At 41.4% G+C, this 20833-nt stretch overlaps 1 protein-coding gene and 1 non-coding gene across 3 annotated transcripts in view; one reads left to right on the plus strand and one right to left on the minus strand.

Moving 5' to 3' along the window:
- The window catches only part of UVRAG (UV radiation resistance associated), a 292819-nt gene that overhangs the window by 51253 nt on the left and 220733 nt on the right, over nucleotides 1-20833 (plus strand). For both annotated transcript variants that reach the window (XM_040963924.1, XM_040963925.1), the window contains exons 4-5: nucleotides 465-626; nucleotides 9469-9543. In XM_040963924.1, the coding sequence (XP_040819858.1) occupies nucleotides 465-626; nucleotides 9469-9543 (237 nt within the window). The remainder of the gene's footprint in view (nucleotides 1-464; nucleotides 627-9468; nucleotides 9544-20833) is intronic.
- On the minus strand, nucleotides 20149-20254 carry LOC121145535. The gene has a single exon (XR_005882029.1). It is a non-coding gene; the product is annotated as a U6 spliceosomal RNA (small nuclear RNA).

Raw genomic sequence — 20833 nt, forward strand, 5'->3', positions numbered from 1 at the left:
TATCAGGTGAAATTATACTCTAAAAGCCAAGTTTTACATCCTTTGCCCTATTACTTTCCATGCTACTATGTAAGTTTTGTATAATAATCTTGGACATTTTGTGAAACAGTGTGATTGTTTAAATAGTGATCTGAATCTAGCCTACACTGGCAGCTCTTTGGGGGAATTGTTTATATTTTGCCTCTTAGTAATCTTGTGTTAAGCATTGAATGAATTCCCACATGAGCTGTGCCAGTGAGAGATGGGAATACATGCTCCCTCTAATGACTATAATAAGTAAGCAGAGCAAGTATCATTATCATCCCTTTGTGTTAATTGGCACGTCTTCTTGTTTTATTTAAGTTTGCAGTTTAACATATTCATGAGGTCTTGGCTTTTTCTTTTTTAAGTGACTCACCAAGTAATTGAAATAATTGTAAACAAATTAGAGTCTTTCTAAAGCATGTCTTCCATTTCATCAACAGAATCCAACGTGGCGGAGCCTAGATTTTGGAATAATGCCAGACCGTCTTGATACATCTGTGTCTTGCTTTGTGGTGAAGATATGGGGTGGCAAGGAGGATGTCTATCAGCTGTTGATTGAATGGAAGGTCTATTTGGATGGGCTGAAATACTTGGGTCAGCAGGTAACTTTTAGACTCTGGTTTCAAGTAGTTGCCATCTCAAAACTAACTTAATTGTTACACTGATTCTTCAATCTTTATATTTCCCTAAGAGTGACTTCATGTTAGTTATTTACATAATTATTTATTTATGTAACGTTACTAACTCACATTGTTATGCTTGAGTCATTGCCTGATTTAAACAAATTTTGGACGAATTTACAAAGAAGCACCCTATGCTGCTCACTTAAGAGAACTGTATAGGAAAGGATTAGCTTTCTCACTTCATTCTGTCCTTTCTAATGGGATGTTCAGTCCTAGAATATGAAAATCAAGTTGAAGTAAGGAATATGCTCTTTCTCTTTTAAAAATGTTTGTTTGAAAGGCAGAGGGAGGAAGGGAGAAAACTTCCAAGTGCTGATTTACTCCTCAAATGGCTGCAACAGCTGGGACTGGGCCAGAAACTCCATCTCCAGTGTGGATGGCAGGAGTCCAGGTGCTTACGCCACCTTCCCTGGTCTTGCTATGTGCATTGGCAGGAAGCTGGATTGGAAGCAACAGGGCAGCTGGAGCTTGAATAAGCCAGCACTCTGATGTGGGATGCTGGCATCCCAAACTGCTGCTAGACTCTGTGCCGCAGTGTCAGCTCCTAAACACCTGTCTTTTGACCAATATAGTTGAGTTATTGCAGGAATATGAAGAGTCACTGTTTACTGAGCACAGAGTGATGAATTGGTCTTCTTCTCTGCTGATAAAGGTAATCAATTACAGCATTCTCATAGTTGAGCTCAAAAGTAGCTCCATAACCCTAACACAATATTGCAGTATACAGCTGGCAACTAGAGTTGCTTTTGAAATGAGAGCTACTTGCCATTCCCAGACATAGGTTATTAGAGTTAACATTTAGAGCAAGTTTTGAAGTGTGAAATTATTTTTATTTTCCAGATGAGGCAGTTGAGTTTTAGAAAGTTTAAGAAATTCATTAATTAGTACCAGATAGAGTTTGTGTTGTATGACATCAGCACACACAGACACACACACACACACACACACACACACACACACACACACACACACACGTGGGGTATAAAGATATACCTCAGTATGGTGCAAATGCTCTTTCTGTTTTGTGATGCTATTACTATTAAATGAACTTTAAAATGTTAGTCACATCCATTATGTTTTCTTGATATTTATTCAATATATACTTGTTAGTGTGAAAAGAAACTATTTGAAAAGCAGGGATGTGTGTGTGTGTGTGAATGTGTATTTTTTTTCCCGACTTTAAAGGTAGCACATGTTCTGGGCAGATGTTTAACAACAATTTAGACACTATTAGGAATGCCTGCTTACTATGTCAGAGTGTTTGGATTCAAGTCCTGGGTCCACTTCCAATCTCAGCTTTTTGATAATGCATTCTCTAAGCCACACAGGATATGACTAAAGTACTTGAACTCAAGAGAGACCTAAATGGAATTCCAGACTCCTGGCTTTAATGTGGCTGTATCTGACTCTTGCCAGCACTGGGGAGTGAACCAGCAGAGGGAAAGTTTATTTCTTTGTCAGTGTCTTTTTTTTTTTTTTTTTGGTCTCTGCCTTTCAAATAAAAAACAAAAGTAATAGTTCAAAAGAAAATCTTCTAACCTTTTAAAAAAAAGTACCATGCATCTTTTGTGTTCACTTTGGGAAATTTTGGTCAGCACAGAGAAAAGACTAAAAATTATACAAAATCTTTAACACAGATCAGCATAAAGAAGACACTAAAAATGTTGCAAAATCCTTACAATTATTGTTATTAGTATGCATATATAAAAGAACAAAAAATTACATGTGATTTCTATCCAGCTACAACCATTGTTAACATTTTGGTGAATAATTTTTTTTTCTTCTCCTGAATATATATGTGTATATAATATTTTATAAAATTTCATATCCCATCTAATCTTGAAACCAATTTTATAATGCTTTCACTTTCTTTGTTAAAAGTTGAAGAACTTCTGGATGTTGATTTATTGTTTTCATAATAAATTTATAATTCCGGTCTTATCTTTTGGTAGTAAAAATGATGTAGATAAACTGAATGTGTGGGATTTATTTTGTTTTTGTAATAAGAGGTAGGAGATATGGAAAGCTGGTAAAAAATGTTCCCAGGAGTATTCTGTTGCTCGCTTTGGTGACTGCTCCCTGGATTAGAGAAAGAAGAAGACAAGTATTGTGTCTTGGTAATCCCTGCTTTCTTTTTTGTGTTTTGGAGTCTCATTTTAATCCCTCATAACCAAAGCATTTTTTTTTCAATAGCCACAACTCTTTTTGAAGGAACGAAATCTATTTTTATATTTCATGCTTGGGCTCCTAATACTGTGTTGAATTATTTCAGATCTCAGCTCTTTAATTTTTAAAATTTTATTCTTCCCATCTTTAGCTGAAGTTTTATTTTGGGTGTTCCTAACTGAAGCTCACATCAGTTGCATCTGAAAGAGAGAAGTAGGCAACAATTAAGCAGGCACTTAAGACTTTAGGGTTTAGATAATATTGTTTTTAAAGGTCTGACAATGCAAAATGGTATTAAACTGACAGTTTGTTTTTTTTTTTAGTGTTTCATGTTGTTGAAAGCACTGTTACAGATTTACTAGATGGTGTTTGTTGAGGGGTGAATCAGAGAACATATTGTAGTTCTCTAAATAATCTGGTCTTTGCGATTAGCTGTTCCAACCTCATGAAGTATTTGTCGATTTGGGGAAAATATGTGTGAAAAGGTACCTCGGAGCTCATGACAGTTTCATTGTTATCTTCATTTTATACATTTATTTTATGGAAGAATCAAGATGATGGAATAGGGTAAAGACATGTTTAAGTAAATGGAGAAACATTAGCCAGTGTGAAGCAGAGGGCACATTCCAGGAATTATGAGAAGACAGACTGACAGCAGAGGGGCACCTGAAAACCAACGGACATGCGAAAGCAGCAGATACAATGGTGTGCTGTTGCAGTGACCAAATACGCCAGTGGCATTCAGTAAGCAGTGATCTCAACTGCACCAGTGGCCAGAACTTCACATGCAGCATGATGAAAATAGATCCGTGTGGCCTTAGATCTAATGGCCAACAGATTCCAGAAGACCAGAACCAACAACATTCTAGCTATTTAGGACATCTGATGTCTTCCCTAATCCTGTAAACTGCTCAAAACAGAATTGGGGAAAAGGTTGTACAGACAACAGTGCAGGCTCAGCACCGTGTCACAGGAGGTGGAGAGTGGTGAGCCAGGAGCTGTGGCTACAGAGACTGTGGTAGAAGTCTAACATGAGAGTCCTATCTGGAGCTTGCTGGAGAGGGTAGCACAAGTGACTACAAACATAGAACTGGGTACCAACCACAATAAGTAAAATCGAATTGTAGACCTGTGGATGACACAGCTATGAAACCTGCCCCAAGAGTAATCCGCTAACCAGAAGTATAATGACCAAGAACAAAAAGGCACAATGAATATTACTGAAGACTTCACTGCAAAGGAGCAAAAGCCCTTGCCAACCTCAGAGTTAGCTCAGGAATACATTGAGAAAATGGGGGATACAGAATTCAGGAAACTCATTGTAAAGCTTCTGATCAACAATGAGGGGCACATACAGGAATTCAAAGAGTTCAAAGAGTTAAGGAGGATGTCACACAGGAAAGAGCAACAGTGAAACAAATTCCAGCCGAATTATCATTGGAAATGAAGGACGCAATAGAGCAAATTAAAAATTCAGTGGAAACTCTCCATAAGAGAATCAATGAGGCAGAAGAAGAATCTCAGAATTGGAAGATATTTCCTGTCACCAGGAGAAAACAATCAAAAAGCTAGAAGCAGAGCTGGGTCAAGCTAAAAAAAGTATTGAGGAGTTGAAACACACTATTAAAAGGCCAAATACAAGAGTTATGGGATTTCTAGAAGGCGTAAAAAGAGAACTTGGGATTAAAAATACATTTAATGAAATAATAAAGGAAAATTTCCTTCATCTAGAGAAAGTGATTGGGAAACAACATCCAGGAGGAGCACAGAACTCCCAACCGGGGTGACCAAAAACGATCTTCACCACAACACATGATAATCAAGCTCTCTTCAATCGAACATAAGGAAAAGATCCTTAAATGTGCATGTGAAAAAAAAATCAATTGACATATAAAGGAATGCCAATTAAATGCACAGAAGTCCTCTCACAGGAAACTCTATAGTCCAGAAGAGAATGGAGTGACTTATTCAAGATTCTAAAAGAAAAAATTGTCAGCCCAGGATAACATACCCAGCAAAGGTCTCCTTTGTCTTTGAAAGTGAAATAAAATTCTTCCAGAGTAAAGAAAAGCTAAAACAATATGCCTCTTCCAGACCTGCCCTACAAATGACACTTCAAGATGTTCTCTTGACAGAAAAAGGAATAGCAACTACCAAAACCAAAGGCAAATGTGAAGAACATCCCAGTAAAATAACAACAGAAGACTAAATCAATGAACAACCCATTCCTAAAATGACGGGACCAAAGTACCACCTATGTATATTTAACTCTGAATGTAAATTGCTTAAGCTCAATCAAACATCATAGATTAGTAGACTGGATTGAGGATACAATGCGATAAGCATCTCTACTTTCAGATCAAAGATGGACTTTCAATGAAACTATTAACTATATCTTGACATTAGGATGCTGGACTCTCTGCCATTGTCCATGCCCACAATGAGGGACTTAAGACTGTTTATGAAGAACTAAACTATTGTAATAATGCAAGGGAACTCAGTGGGAGTGGGGAAGAGAATGGGGAGGGGTAAGGGAATCCCAGAGCCTATGGAACTGTATCATAAAATGATAATGATAATAAAGAAAAAAGTTTATTTTACTTTTAAAAAACCTTTATTTTACAATTCTGGATTAATATGTAGTCCTGGTATATTTTCAAGAGGTATAGTCGTTATTTCAGCACATAGATATGGCATTAACCAATTATTACAGGCAACTAGCCTTTCTAATTCTTTGTGTTTGTGTTTGGAACTATCATTTCCTTGGTTCCAAGTATTTATGGAGAATATAAACTAATACATTACTTTGGGGTATGTAGTTCCACTGATCTACAAAACACCAGAAGTCATTATGCTTACCTTGCTGTATTTTGTTAGCTATTATTCAACCTCCTTCTATTTTCTCTTCTTCATACCCTTCCCAGCCTCTAATAGTCAGTATTTTAAAATCACAGAGATGGAAATTCCACATCTGAAAGAAAATGCAACTTTATTTGTCGTTGTGTGATTTGACTTACTTGACTTACACAATGATCAGCAGGCCCATCCATTTTACTGTAGATGGCAGCATTCCTTTAATTTTTTATGACATAATCATATTTCCTTGCAAAAATATATACCATACTTTTCTTTATGCATTCATCCATTGATGAACTCCTAGGATGTTTCCATGTCTTAGCTGTTGCTAATAACCTTGTAATGGACATTCAAGTATGGATATCTCAGATGCTGATTTCATTTCTTTGGCTATGTACCCAGAAGAGAAACCACTGGGTCATGTCCAGTTTTAGTTTTTTGGAGGAACCTTCATATTGTTCTTCATGTTGAGTGTTTCGTTTTGTATTCCTATGAACAGTCTATTAGGATTACCTTTTGTCTATATGCCCATTAGCATTTATCTTTTTGTCTTTCTTTTTAAACATTGGCCTGTATTTTTATTGGAAAGGCAAATTGGCAGAGAGAAGGAGAGACAGATCTGCTGCTGGGACCCTAGCACTTGAGATATTCTCAGTAGAGATCTGGATCAGAAGTGGGTGGAGAATTAGCCTGGTATCACAGGGTGGAGGATTAGCCTGTTCAGCCATGGTGCCAGACCCCAGATTTATTTTAATTGCAGAATTACAGAAAGGTGGGGTTGGAAGAGACAGAGAGAGATACCTTTCTCCATTCATTCACTCCCTAAATGGCTGTAACAGCCAGAGCTGGCCAGCAGCTTCTTCAGGGTCTCCCACGTGGGTGCAGGGTCCCCAGGCTTTGGGCCATCTTCCACTGCTTTCCCAGGCCATAAATAGGGCCTTGTATTGGAAGTGGAGCAGCTGGCACATGAACTGGCACCATACAGGATGCTGGTGTTTGCAGGCAGAGGATTAGTCATTTGAGCCATCATGCTGGAGTGCTTTCCCCACTTTGTAAAGACTTTCAAATTTCATTTCAAAGTCAGAGTTACAGAAAGAGAGAAAGAGAGACAGACAGACGGACATAGAGTTCTTCAGTCCACTAGTTTACTCCTTAAATTGCTTCAATGGCCAGAGCTGGGCTGGTCCACAGCTGTGAGCCAGGAACTTCTTCCATATCTCTCACGTGTTTTCCCAGGCTGTTAGCAGGGAGCTAAAAGGGAATGGACTGTCTAGACTCAAAGCAGTTCCCTTATGGGAAGCTGCCATTACAGGTGGAGGATTTAGCTTGCTATGCCACTACTACAGCTCCTCCCCCCAACCTTTTTTTTGTTTTTTTTGTAATTTTAAAGAAAGATATATTTATTTTTATTGGAAAGTCAGATATACAGAGAGGAAGATCTTCCGTCTGCTGATTCACTCCCCAGGTGACTGCAATGACTGGTACTGAGCTGATCCAAAGCCAGAAGCTTCTTCCGGGTCTCCTATGTGGGTACAGGGTCCCAAGGCCCTGGGCCGTCCTCAACTGCTTTCCCAGGCCACAAGCAGGGATCTGGATGGGAAGTGGGGCCACCAGGATTTTAGAACCGGCGCTCATATGGGATCCTGGCACATACAAGCGAGGATTTTAGCTATTAGGCTCCCGTGCTGAGCCTATTGTAATTTTTTTAAAAGTTTATTTAAAAGATGAGGTGATCACAGGTACATGTGGGGCAAGTTTGGTGGTGGAGAATTTGAAGGGAGTAGTGACAGAGGGGGAAATGTTTCTGCCCTTTCTTTTTATGTACACAGGAAGAGAGAGATCGCCCCTCCATGTTGCCAGTCTTCATATGGGAAGGAGAATGGTTTCATAACAATGTCACAGATCCCTATTGAGGGGTGTAGATCCTAGAGGAAGGGTCATTGACTGATAAAATCAAGGCAGGTGGGATTTATAAAGAGCAAGAGGAGTGTGGCTTTCAGCTTGTAACTCTAAGCTGGCTATCTGTCCTGTTTCATCCCCTCTCAGAGACTTTTGACTTTAAGGGTTGCTGCAAGGTACATACAGATTTATCCTATTTTCTGTAGTTACTTTTTGCTGATTAGGGACATAGGGCTTGCCTATCTTCGGTTCAGAATTCCCTCTGGAGCTGGAAAACTTCAGCTCAGCTCAGTGGCCCCACATTGTCATCGTTGCTCTGAGATGTTGCTTTGGTGGACAGGAGTTAGCATCCTAGGTGCTCTAATCACAAAACCTGTGTGCTGAGGCCAGACCACCCACCATCCTCAGGTTCTGGTCCCTGAAGCAGATCTACTCACTTCATTAAGGGAGTTCCAGGTAGAGAATGGCTGTGTTGGATTCCCACCTCCTACCTCCTACTTCTACTACTACCCCAATGTCCAGCCCAGGCTTTTGGATTTTTTTTTTTTTTTTTTTTTTTTTTGCAGACAGAAAAGTTTATTTGCAAAGGGACCGGGTGAGCCGGGAAGGGAGAGGGAAGGGGAAGCACCTCTGGAAAGGAAGCCTGGAGGTGGGGTGCCTCTTGAAAGATGAGGGAGAGAGACACCAAAGGTTTGAGGAAGGGTCTTGGGATTTTAAGCCTTCCCTGACCCCTCCTTGTAGGGCGGGGAACCTACAGGTAAGTTCCCCATTGATGGTCTCTTAATTACTTAGAAAATGGGTGGGCTTTTGGATTCTACAACAGAACCAATGGGATGAGACTGGAATTCCTTTTGTAAGTTTGGGGCTAGGATTGCTGGCAACTTTCCAAACTGGGAGATCAATGTCCAAAGCAGTGTTATTGAGCCATCATCCCAGGCCCCTGGAAAAATACTCTTGGATTATTATGATCTCCACAGCAGGGCAAGACTATAGTCTTCCCGCTGCCCAGTCCAAATCAAACCTTCACTTGGCACTGCTCTGTAAGCTTTGGAGTTCACACAACACCTCTCCTCACCCCCAGCAGCAAAATGGATCAAAGATCTAAATGTAAATCAATCTTAGAAGAAAACTGTGATACTGCTGAAGAAGCTTACCTGGATTTTCCTGAATACCTTCTGCTCACAGCAGCTTGCCTATCAAGCCTTCAGGCACGAGACCCTTCACAGATGAGTAGCATATATTGGGCATGGGGGTTTAGAAATTGGGCCAGGAAGCTGCTGTGTCCCTTTCATTGATCCACTTTGCGTTGATTCTGTTTAGTGTGAGGAATAGGGGTCTGGGGAGCAGTATGGATTCAGTCTTTTGCATTTGAATACCCAGTTTTCCCAGCATCATTTATTGACGAGATTGTCCTGTCTCTAGGTTATGTTGTTAGCTTCTTTGTCAAAGGTAATGTGGTTGTTGATACATGAATTCATTTCTACAGTTTTTATTTTGATCTGTTGGTCTGTGTGTCTATTCTGTGCCAGTACTGTGCTGTTTTTGTTATATAGAATGTCTGAAAACCTGACAGCGTGATGCTTCCAGCTTTATTCTCTTTTTTCTTTGTCTTAAGGGTCTTTGGTCTTTGCTATATGCATATGAATTTTAAGATTTTTTTTTTCTGATCCTGTGAAGAATGTCATCCGTATTTGGGTTGCTCTCGGCTAAGAGATTTTTCTGCTAGTTTGTTTAAGATGAAACCGGCCTGTTCCTCAGCAGTGAAGTAACTTGTACTTTAATCAGATCAACATATGATTGGAATGACAGGCACTGATAGTATGTTTTCTACCTTTTTTAGATTCATGCCCGCAACCAAAATGAGATAATTTTTGGGCTGAATGATGGCTACTATGGTGCTCCATTTGAACATAAGGTAAGAGGACTTTCCTAATGTTGTGAGCTTTATTTGGCACAGATGTGTCTTGTAGTATCTGTTAGATATAATCCTGAAAAGCTCTCTGCAAATAGAATTGTGTTTTAAGCACCAGTGCAAGTGTGTTGTTTTGTGTGGCTTATATTTTGTAAGACCTGTATTCACCCTCATTTATCTTTTCTAAATCCAGGCTTTGTTGGTTTTCCTAAAGAAAAATCTGAACTAGTTATTTCTGCTATGGTCAGCACTGTTTTATATCTAGAGGTGATCAGAGAAGAGAGGGCTGGGAATCCACAAAATTAAGTACGTGCTATCAATGGTGTTACACCAGGTGATTCATGTTTTTTGCTCCCTGTTTTGTCCTCTTCATCTTATGGGTGAGGAAACAGGTTGTGAGGGATGAGCACACAGCATCTAGAAAATAGGCGAGTTGAGATTTCAGTTTGCTTGCCTCGAAAATCTATGTTCTGCTTTCAACTTAGTTAAGGCTCTTTACCTAAAAATTTCTGAAGCTATCCATTATTTTCACTTAGTCATCATATTGTCTCATTATTCTTGGTTATCTGAAATACTGTTGCCTAGTTACCTGTTTATTCAGAAGTATTTTATTGAGTAGTGTTCCAGGATCCAAGTGCTGAGAATGCAGTGGTGACCAAATAAAGATTTCCTTGTTGTCTTGGAGCGTGTAAATGTAAAGCACTGGTAAAATAGTCTCACAGATAAATATTTAAACACTAATGGTGGATATGGAAAGGCTGTGAAAGCACAACATGAGGACATAGTATGTTCTAGGGGCTCGAGGAAGGTCTTGTTGAGGACTGGGCTTTTAGAGCTGTCATTCAGATGCTGAAAAGAAGTAAACTGGGTAAAGACAAAAGGAGCTAAAAAGAGAGTATCTTTCAAGTGGAGGAGATTAGCAATTGGAAGACCAAGGTGAAAGTTATAGAATCCAAAGGAGGGTTAGAGTGATGATGGAGAGAATGATAGCAGATGAAGCTGGAGAAGTAGGCAGGGACTGTATCACATATAGAAGGATTTTACCCAAAGAACAGGGCATGGCATTGCATGACTCTTAGCACAGCAGTGATATAATCAGTTGTGTTTTAATAATTCCACTGTGGCTGCAGTAAGAACTGATTGCAGATAAAGCCATTGGAATTTGGTGATACTTGAATTTTAGGTATAAAGGAAAAAAAGAAATATCAGGGATGATTTCAGGGTTTCTGGCTCAGATGAAGTAGCTAGATGGATAAAGATACAAAACACTGAGATGATTGAGGGATCCTGGAATGAGACCAGTTTGGTAGAGATGCCTATAAACTGAGACTTACTCATTCCAAGTTTAAGATGCCTTTGAGACATCCATTCCAGATGGATCAATGAGTCTGATGTTTCCAGGGAAAGCCTAAATAGGGATGCACATATGAGGCTGTTGGTAAGTAGCCATGGAAATAATGAAATAAGAAACATGAGAAATGGACAGTACAGCAAGAAAAAAGAGGCTAAGTAAGGGGGAAGAAAAGCCAAGCCTTGAGAATCTCTGTTTTTTTTTTTTTTTTTTTTTAAGATTTATTTATTTTTATTGGAAAGGCAGATTTTACAGAGGGAAGGAGGTACAGAAAAAAACATTCTGTCTGCTGGTTCACTCCTCAAGTGACTGCAACGGCTGGAGCTCAATGGATTCAAAGCCAGGAGCCAAGAGAGTTTTCTGGATCTCCCATGCTGGTGCAGGGTCCTCCTGCTTTCTCAGGCCACAAGCAGGGAGTTGGAATGGAAGTGGAGTAGCTGGGACATGAACCAGCACCCATATGGGTTCCCGGCACATGCAATTTGAGGATTTACCACTGAACCATCATGCTGGGGCTGAGAATCTTCAACTTTTATTTTTTTTAAGATTTATTTTATTTTTATTGCAAAGTAAAATACACAGAGAAGAGAGGAGGAGAGACAGAGAGGAAGATCTTCCATCTGATGGTTCACTCCCCAAGTGACCACAACGGCTGGTGCTGTGCCGATCCAAAGCCAGGAGCTTCTTCCAGGTCTCTCTCACAGGTGCAGGGTCCTAAGTCTTTGGGTTGTCCTTGACTGCTTTTCCAGGCCACAGGAGGGAGCTGGATGGGAAGTGGGGTCGCCAGGATTAGAACTGGTGCCCATATGGGATCCTGGCGCATTTAGGCCGAGGACTTTAGCCGCTAGGGCACTGTGCTGGGCCCGAATCTTCAACTTTTAAGGCCAAATAGAGAAGGAGGCATCAGAAAAGGTGACTGAAAGGGAATGCTCAGAAGAAAAGAAAAACAATTTAAGATTCTTATAGAATCTGAGTCTCAACAAAGAAGGATTTTGGTTTGTTTGTGTGTTTTGATTTGCTTTTGTTTATCTTACTTGCTTTTTAAGGGGAGGATGTGACCAAATATATTGGTAACTGGAAATTGCCCATTAGATTTACTAAACTAGAGATTACTCTGACAGACTTAAAATGATTTTAAATTTAATTTACTTAAAATAAATTATTTATTTGAGAGGGAAAAAGAGAGGGGGTAAGAAAAAGAGCGAGGAGAGAGAGCGAGCAAGCTTCTATCCATCGTTTCATTTCTCAAATGGCTGCAATGGCCATGACTGGGCCAGGCTGAAGTCAGGAGCCTGGAACTCCATCCTGGTCTTCTACAGGAGTGGCAGGTTCCCAGCTGTATGTGCCATCATCTGCTGCTTTCTTAGGAGCATTAGTTAGATGGAAAGTGGAGTAACCCAAATCATCCTCCATTAGGCATATTAATGTCACAGGTGGCAGCTTAACCTGTTTTCACATAGTGGTCCCTTTCAAAGTTTAAAATTCTTCTTCCAAGTTTTTAATATCGTATGCATACCTCTGATGCAGATTTGCCAGTTTGTATCTAGGTTTTTTTTTCTTATTCCTTTCCAATCGTAAGCTTCTTGAAAGATTTACATGTGATAGCCACAGTTCTTGCGACATGGCATATGCTTATTAAAAGTAATTTTTAAAAACTTTTTAAAAAGTTTTTATTTGGAAGGCAGAATTAGAGAGAGAAGAAGAAAAGAGTAATCTTCCATCTGTTGCCTTACTTTCTAAATAAATAAAGCCAGGAGCCAGGAGCGTATTCCTGTCTGCCATGGTGGGTGCAAGAACCCAAAGATTTGAGATATCTTAAGCTGTTTCCCAGGACATAAAACAGAGTTGGATCAGAAGTGGAACAGCCAAGACTTGAACTGACACCCATATGGGATGCTGGTATCACAGGCAGAAGCTTAGCCTACCATGCCACAGTGCTGACTCTTGTTAAAAGTATTTTTATTTTATTTTTTAAAAGTGTTTTTATTTATTTTTTTTATTATATTTTTTACAATATTTACATAGTTAATTAGGGTAAAAAGGTTCAAGGGCTATAGGAAAATGGGTAAGACTATTATTTCTATATTGTTTCCTTCATGTTTAAAGGGGGGTATTAAGGGAAAAGGCCCACCGAATTTCCCACCCACCCCAGGACCCGGATTTAGGGCATGCTCTGAGGTACTTGCTCAAGTGGTTTTGATGGTTCACCAGTTATGAATCGCTGCCAATCTTGCCACTCCACGCATGATGAGGTCTTTGAAGAATTCACTAACAAGGTCCTTCATAGAGTCTCCGTTTGCCCAATATTTTGCTGCCAACATACAGCTGAGATGGTTGATTGACCTGTTCTGTTTCCTGTCTTTTCTTGGTTAGGGTTCTGAGTCCAGCATTTCGATCGGGGAAATCTCCGAAGAAACTTTGAGGTGTTCTCAGACCAGATTCTTGTATGTACTAGCAGATACAGGGCCCAGCTCAGTCCATGGCCCTGATCAGCTGGTGGTTGCTATCGCTGGGTTGATTCTGTTTTCAGCCCCGACTTCCACTGGAACCAATGGGTGTTGCAGTCCAGCCTGGCTCTGCCCAGCACATTCTCGGCCCTCGCATAAACAAGTGGGAGCTGCAGCCTAGTTGGAGCAACCCACAATAACCCCCACCAGGCCCGTCCCCTACCCTGGTTTACCAGTATGTGTAGCACCCATTCGGCTCTTGTACATGTCAATGGGTATTAAAGCTTAGTTCCATCTAACCAGCTCCACTATGCAGCCCACACAGATGCTGTTGGGTGTCTGTCTAGCCACCCCAGCCCCTGTCCTAGTTTTCGTGCCCTCCCATGGGAGTGGTAACCGAAAAGGAAGGAGCCCACTATTTCCCTCCCAGACCTCTCCCACTCCCGGATTATGCACTCTCCAGGTAGTTCTTTGGTTTGACTTGACAGAATTAGACCCCAGTGCCCGCTTCTGCCAGCTGATGCTGTGACTAAGCCCAAACAACCCTCACCCACTCTAGTTTTGTTTGCACCAGTAGGAATAATCAGCTCTGCCTGGCTTTTCCCTGATCTAGTCCACCTGAGGCACACAGGTGTTATAGCCCTGCTTAGTCTGGTTTGCCCCCATCCCAGCTCATGCTCTCCCGTGGGAGTAGCTATCCAGCAAGGGAACCCTTCCATATTCCCCCTGCCAGCTCCACCCCCTCCATTCCTGGTTCTCACGCATGCTGGTTGGGTGCTGCGGTCACATAAAGGTACTGGCAACCTCACCTTGGCATTCCGTATTGTGCACTGGTTTTTGTTGCGACCGAACCTGGCTCGACCCACACTGTTCTGGTGCTTGGATTTGCCAGTGGATGACATGAACTGATTCAGCCTGGTCTGCTCCTGACCCATGCCAAATGTATGCCAGTGGGAAACTTTCCATGGCCTGTTCTGGGCTGTTTCTTATCATGTTTCTTGCGCTTACCTGCCGGGTCTGTGTCCTGCCAGAGGAGTTGCTCAGGCTTCTCCATCAGAACCTCTCCCAGTGCCAGATTTTACACATACCAGGGGTCCATGGGCTAGCACTACTCAGTCCACCTCCTGTCCTAGCAGGAACAGTGGCTTTTTCTGACTGGCCTTCAACACAAACTGGTTCTTACTGTTGGATGTTTCAGCCCAGCCATCGCTCGTCCATACCCACATATGGCTCACACATGGCTCAGTAGGGCTTGAGACCTAGCCTAGTCCATTCACATCTACCCTGGTCTTCCAGGACACCAGAGAGTGTTGGAGTCTGGCCCAGCTCAGTGCATCCAATCCCAGTCCACACTTGTGCCAATGGAGACTATGACTGTTTCCCGTTCAGAACGCAGCTCCTATTCCAGGCCACACGCCCCTTGGTGGGAACCTCAACCCAACTAGGGTTGTCCCCTTAGCTCCCAAACCAGGCCTGTTCCCAGCCATAGATCACGCACATGCATGTCAGTGGTTGCTCTGACTCAGCGTGGCTCAGCCCCTCACCTGTCCTGAACTCTGCCTTAGACACTGTGGCTTAGCGTTTCTGGCTCACGCAGACCAGTAGGTGCAAGAGCCTAGCCTGGCATGACCTGTACTCCATCTTGGTCTCTAGTTTCGCTTGTGGGCTAAGGTTTGCTCAGTCCTTCCTGATATACCCTGTTCCATTACCAATTGACATATTAGCCAGCTGTTGGAGCTACTTTGCCCAGCTTGTCTGACCCCCAGGTCTGGACCACATGTTCACCAGCGGGAGGTATGACTCACCAGTGGAGTTTCCCAAGTTCCTGCACTTAATCCACTCCCAGACTGAGTTTTCATACATGCCATTGGGTTTTAGGCCAGGTTCCAGCGAAGTCTGGCCTTCTATTTGGCCTTGTATGAGCTGGTGAACATTGTAGCCCGGCCCACCCCACACCCTATTCAGGATACACATTCAGGTGCTGCTGCCTTGACCAGTCCAGACTATTGTCAGTTCCTTTACCTGTGATTGATGGCAGGCTCCTTGGTCACACCTAGCTTAGTCCATCACCACCCCAACTCTTGAGCTAACCAGTGGGGCTAGAATTTCCACAGGGTTTGGGCCACACATCCCCCACAGAATCTACCCCCGGATATGTTTCTTGAGTGCTAGTTTAAAAGTATTTTTAGTTGTGTTGATTAAGATGCTCCTGGGATGTCCACATCACATATTGAAGTACAGAGGTTTGAGTCCTTTTTCTGGCTCTTGATTCCAGCTTCTATCTAGTGGTGAGTTGGAGGCAAGGAGTGACGACGTCTCTGTAGTTTCTTCTCCTCCTTTCATGTTGGAGACCCAGGTAGAGTTTTAGGCACTTGGGTTTTGTTAGATCCAACCTTGGCTACTGCAGGCATTTGGGGAGTGAATCAGCAGAATACCTCAGTCTTTATGTTTTTTTTTTTCCTTAATAAATAAAACCTTGGGCCCGGCGCGGTGGCGCAAGTGGTTAAAGGTCCTCGCCTTGCACGCCCGGGATCCCATATGGGCGCCGGTTCTAATCCCGGCAGCCCTGCTTCCCTTCCAGCTCCCTGCTTGTGGCCTGGGAAAGCAGTCGAGGATGGCCCAAAGCTTTGGGACCCTGCACCTGTGTGGGAGACCCGGAAGAAGTTCCTGGATCCTGGCTTCCGATTGGCATAGCATCAGCCGTTGCACTCACTTGGGGAGTGAATCATCGGACAGAAGCTCTTCCTCTCTGTCTCTCCTCTCTGTATATCCGCCTTTCCAATAAAAAAATAATAAAAATAAATCTTTAAAAAAAATAAATAAAACCTCAATAAAACCTTAATAAGACCTCAGTTTCTTTATGTTTTTTTCTTAATAAATAAATTAAAAAAATTTAAAGTGGTTATGATTTGATGAAACAGTGATGGGACTGCTGCTGGTGCTGCGTTTAGCTGTCTCCACACTCTGTAGGCACTACGTTTTTCCTGTAACTGATAACTCACTTTCCATCCAGCACAGTGTGTGGCGTTTAGGAATAATAAATATTAAAAGCTAGTGTCTGCCACTGCATGTCAAACATTGTTTTAAGAGGCTTACATCCAGTATCGTAGTTAATCTCCCAAGAACCTTGGAGCTAGATACTAATAGTTTTTGAGATTTTGAGTGGTCAAGTAACTAATACTCCTTGTGAATTTGGAACAAGCTCAGGGTGTTGAATAAATGGAGATCAGAACGTTGGCTTACTGATAGAAGTGGTAACTGTGGGTGACCCTCCGCAAATTAAGAAGCTTTACTGTAACCACCGGGTTTTTATGTAATTTATCTCTCTGGAAAGAGCAAAGCGCGTAAAACCAGAAGTTTCCTCTCATAGGAATAAAGTCTGATCCTCCAAGCCCGCGGCAGTGTATGTGGGCGTGCTAAGGATGGACTTCTGCAGGGCGGAGGGAGCAGAGACAGAGCTAAGTCCCCCTTGTTCTTTCTGTCTCCTAAACTCACTCCTCAGAGCAGTCAGCTGCTGGTTCTGGGAGGAGTGAGTGACAGACTCAGGGCTCCTGGGAAGGCTGCTCTCATGACCTTGTCTCCTGGAAAGTAGCGCCAAGTTTTTTCCCTGTGTGGAAATGTAGGAATGTACACTGAAGTGTTTTCCTTGAACAAAAATAATATCTAGTATTTATTGAATATTTTTGCAGAGTATTATTCTAAATATATGTTTTTTTATATATATTTTAAAGATTTATTTTCATTAGAAAGGCAGTTTTAAAAAAAAAAGTTTTATGTATTTTTACTGGAATGGCAGATTTACAGAGAGAAGGAGACAAAGAGAAAGATCTTCCACCTGCTGGTTCACTTCCCACATGGCTTCAACAGCCAGAGCTGAGCCGATCTGAAGCCAGGAGCTTCTTCCACTGTCTTCTACATGTGTGCAGGATCCCAACGAGTTTCACCATCCTCTGCTGCTTTCCTAGGCCACAGGCAGGGAGCATCTCAGACACTAACTGGTATCCATCTCCAAGCACAGTGTGTATATGGGATACTACGCTTGGAGGTGGAGGATTAGCAACTCAGCCATTGTGTTGGCCCTTATCTATTTATTTTGAAAAGCAGAATGATAAAGAGAAGGGAGAGACACACAGAGACAGAAATTTTACATCTTCTGTTTTACTCCTCAAATAGCTAAAATGACCAGGGCTCATTTAGGCTGAAGTCAGGAGCCTCATCTAGACTTTCCGGGTGGATGACAGAGACCCAGACACTTGTGCCAAATCCCTCTTTTCCCAAGGGAGCTAAATTGGAAATGGAGCAGCCAAGACTTGAACCAGCACCTATATGCGATGCTGGCATTGTAGGCAGAAGCTTTATTGACTGTGCCACAATACTGGTCCCAATTCTTTACTTATTTTTTTTTTTTTTAAAAAGACTTGTTTAGTTTTTTTTTTTTTTGAAAGGCAACTCAACAGGCTTACTACCAAGATACTGCATCAGCTAGAGCTGAACTAGGCTGAAGCCAGGAGCCAAGACTGCCATCTAAGTGTCTCCTGTATGGGTGGTAGGGACCCGAGTACTTGGGCCATCATCAGTTGCCTCCCAGGTGCTTTAGCAGGAAGCTAGCTAGGAATCACAGAGTCGCTGGGACTTGAACCTGGCAATATGAAAAGCTTGTTTATTTTTTAGTGGTTGACTTTCACTAGAAGAAGGTATAAAATATGGCAGAGTTTATAATTTTATGTCCAAGATTGGGCTGGCCTGTCAGTATTTTCTGCTATGAAGCAAAATAGAAGTTGTCACTAAACTTACTATTCTGAAATTAAAGTTCGGAGCCCGTGTGGTGGTGCGGTGAGGTAATCCTCTGCACTGTGAGGTCTGTTTCCCATGTGGGTGCCAGTTTGTGTCCCGGTTGCTTCCAATCTAGCTCTGTGCTTCTAGCCTGGGAAAGCAGTGGAGGATGGATGGCCCAGGTCCTGCACCCATGGAAAGAAGCTCCTGGCTTCAGATAGGCTCTGCTCTGGCCTTTGGGGCTGCTTATTGAGCGAACCCGCAGATGGAAGATCCCTCTCTTTCTCTCTAAGTCTGCCTTTCAAATAAAAATAAATAAATCCGAGAAAAAGATTAAAGTTCATTCCTTAATGCTTGAAATTTTGACATCTTAAGATTAGGCTAATGGAAATGCTCAATTTGTAAATAAAGCCTAATACTGAACTTTAAGGCTTAAGTTTTACTTTACCTAATTTAGTAATAAGCAGCATCCCTGAACAATGTTTTATATATAATCATACTGCATATAATTTGTGTATTTTTAAAATCTGCTGTTTTAGAAGTGGAGCAGTGGGATGGAAACCCATGCCCATATGGGATACTGTCTTTGCAGGTCGTAACTTAACCTGTTATGTCTTATGCCACAATGCCTCTCCCAGTTTTAACACTTATATAACCATTTGACATTGTTATGATATTTTATGCTATTTTACCAAATTATTTGTTCACGATTGAAGGACAAAAACAAAAAAATTGATGACAACCCCCACCCCCCCCGCCAAAGTGAGTCCTTCCCCACAGAGAATCAGAGAAGTACTGCCCTAATCAGTAGTAGTACGATGTACATGGAGGTGTTCAGGGTTAACACTCAGTGAGGGCACTGATTGGTTTGGGAGGCTGGAGAGAGTTGAAACTAGAAACAGAATATAGGTTTCTATTTAATGGAGAAAAAAAAAGTATGAAGGATATAAAGCTTTGTCAACTTGGAAAGAGACAGAAAAGAAAATAGAAAACAAATGGTATGCAGCAGCACATAGTGTGGGTATAACGATGACTTGAAATATATTTGTAATTAAATAATTTTAGATGGTATCATATCCATATGTTTGCAGCATTTCATAAGCAATTTAGGAAAACCATGGGATTTTGACAAGGCTAAATTTTATGAACATGTGCTCTGTACAGAAGAGGTAGTTATACTTCAGCAGTACTGCGGTATGCTCTAAAGCAATTTTTGAAGTAGTGCCTAGAATTTATGTTTACCGATTCATTGGCATTCCTTTACATTAGTGGTGACCAGGAGCTTGTGTGTTGCTGTGCATGATTTTTGTTACTTGTGATTATTTTAATACAAATCCTTCCTCTTTCCACGTTCTTTTTAAACATCTTGGCCACATTTGATCTAAATGCTGAAATCTGTTCTTTTTTTCTTCAGAACTTTCCCCTGTTTATCTGCTTCTCTAAAAGGCTTGACTCATTTCTGTTGAGTTTGTAAGAACCTAGTCAACCTTTCAACTGTTCTCATATACTACCATGGAGAATAATTTATTCTCACGTTTCGAAGTATATTTGAAAGCTATTTAATTCACTGAGGCCTTTGTTCTGTAACCTCTGCCTGGTGCTATTAAGGAGTGACACATTTATGTTAATTTTGTGTGGTGAAATTTCATTTATTTGGCATACAGATGTGGCACTCTGGAGTATTTAACTGCAATGCAAAGAGGTGATTGAGCAAGTGATGGTGAAAGTACTTCTTGTTGGAGAGTTATTCATGATTTTTTTTTCTGTCAGTAAATATGCAGCTGCTATATGCCGACTATTAAAGTGGGTACTATGGGATACAAAAGTCTATGACACAGGTTTATAAATATTTTGCTATAGTTGCTGAGTAGGTAAGATAGCATGTATCTATTAGAAGTCCTCCAGTTTACAGATGGGCTCAGCTTGAAAAAGAAATTGTTTTAGTTATTTGATAGTGCAGGGAGAAGGGATTACTCATATTCAGTGATTTGGTCCCCCAAATGCTTACAATGGCCAGGACATGGCTGGACTGAAGTTAGGAGCTGGTAACTCTTCACGCATTTGCGTGTCATCCTTGTTCAGGGGCGATGCTAATCTTCTCTGTATCGTTCCAATTTGTTATATGTGCTGCTGAAGTGAGCATAGCTGGTAACTCAATCTAGGTCACCAAATTGAATAGTAGGAACCCAATCACTTGAGCCATCACCCTTGCTTCCCAGCATCTGCATTATTAGAAAGCTAGGATGGTGAGCTGGAGTTGGCATGAAATCCGGGCGTCTTGGTGTGGGACACAGGCTGAATAAACAACCTCCCTGAGGAATTGTTTTTGATGTCAGTTGTTTGGGTCTTGCAGATCCACGTATAGCAGAACCTTTGGTGATTTGATGAGCATCTAGGACAAAGTTCTAGTAGTATTTGGAAGGCTTTGGAGAAGCTTGAAGTCAGATAAATGGAGGTTGGCGAATTAGAGTAGAGAGGGTCTCTAGCTGTGGTTAACTGTTGTGGAGAATGAAAGGAGTGGAAAATAAAAGACTGTTGGATCTGTTCTTTACACCCAAGAAGCTAGAAGTTGTTCCATCCCAGTTCAGATTGTGTCTTTAATGTACACGTGAAAGATGATCTTTGCCCAGGTTTCCTTTTAGTACTCATCATTCTTTCTGAGGAGCTGCTAACAGCTACTTTGGGTCAATAAACAGTTCTAGTGATTAAAAATATGATTTTG

Source organism: Ochotona curzoniae, unplaced genomic scaffold (assembly GCF_017591425.1).
Source record: "Ochotona curzoniae isolate NIBS_2020 unplaced genomic scaffold, NIBS_Ocur_1.0 scaffold_3223, whole genome shotgun sequence".
In the NCBI taxonomy this organism is placed as follows: Eukaryota; Metazoa; Chordata; class Mammalia; order Lagomorpha; family Ochotonidae; genus Ochotona; species Ochotona curzoniae.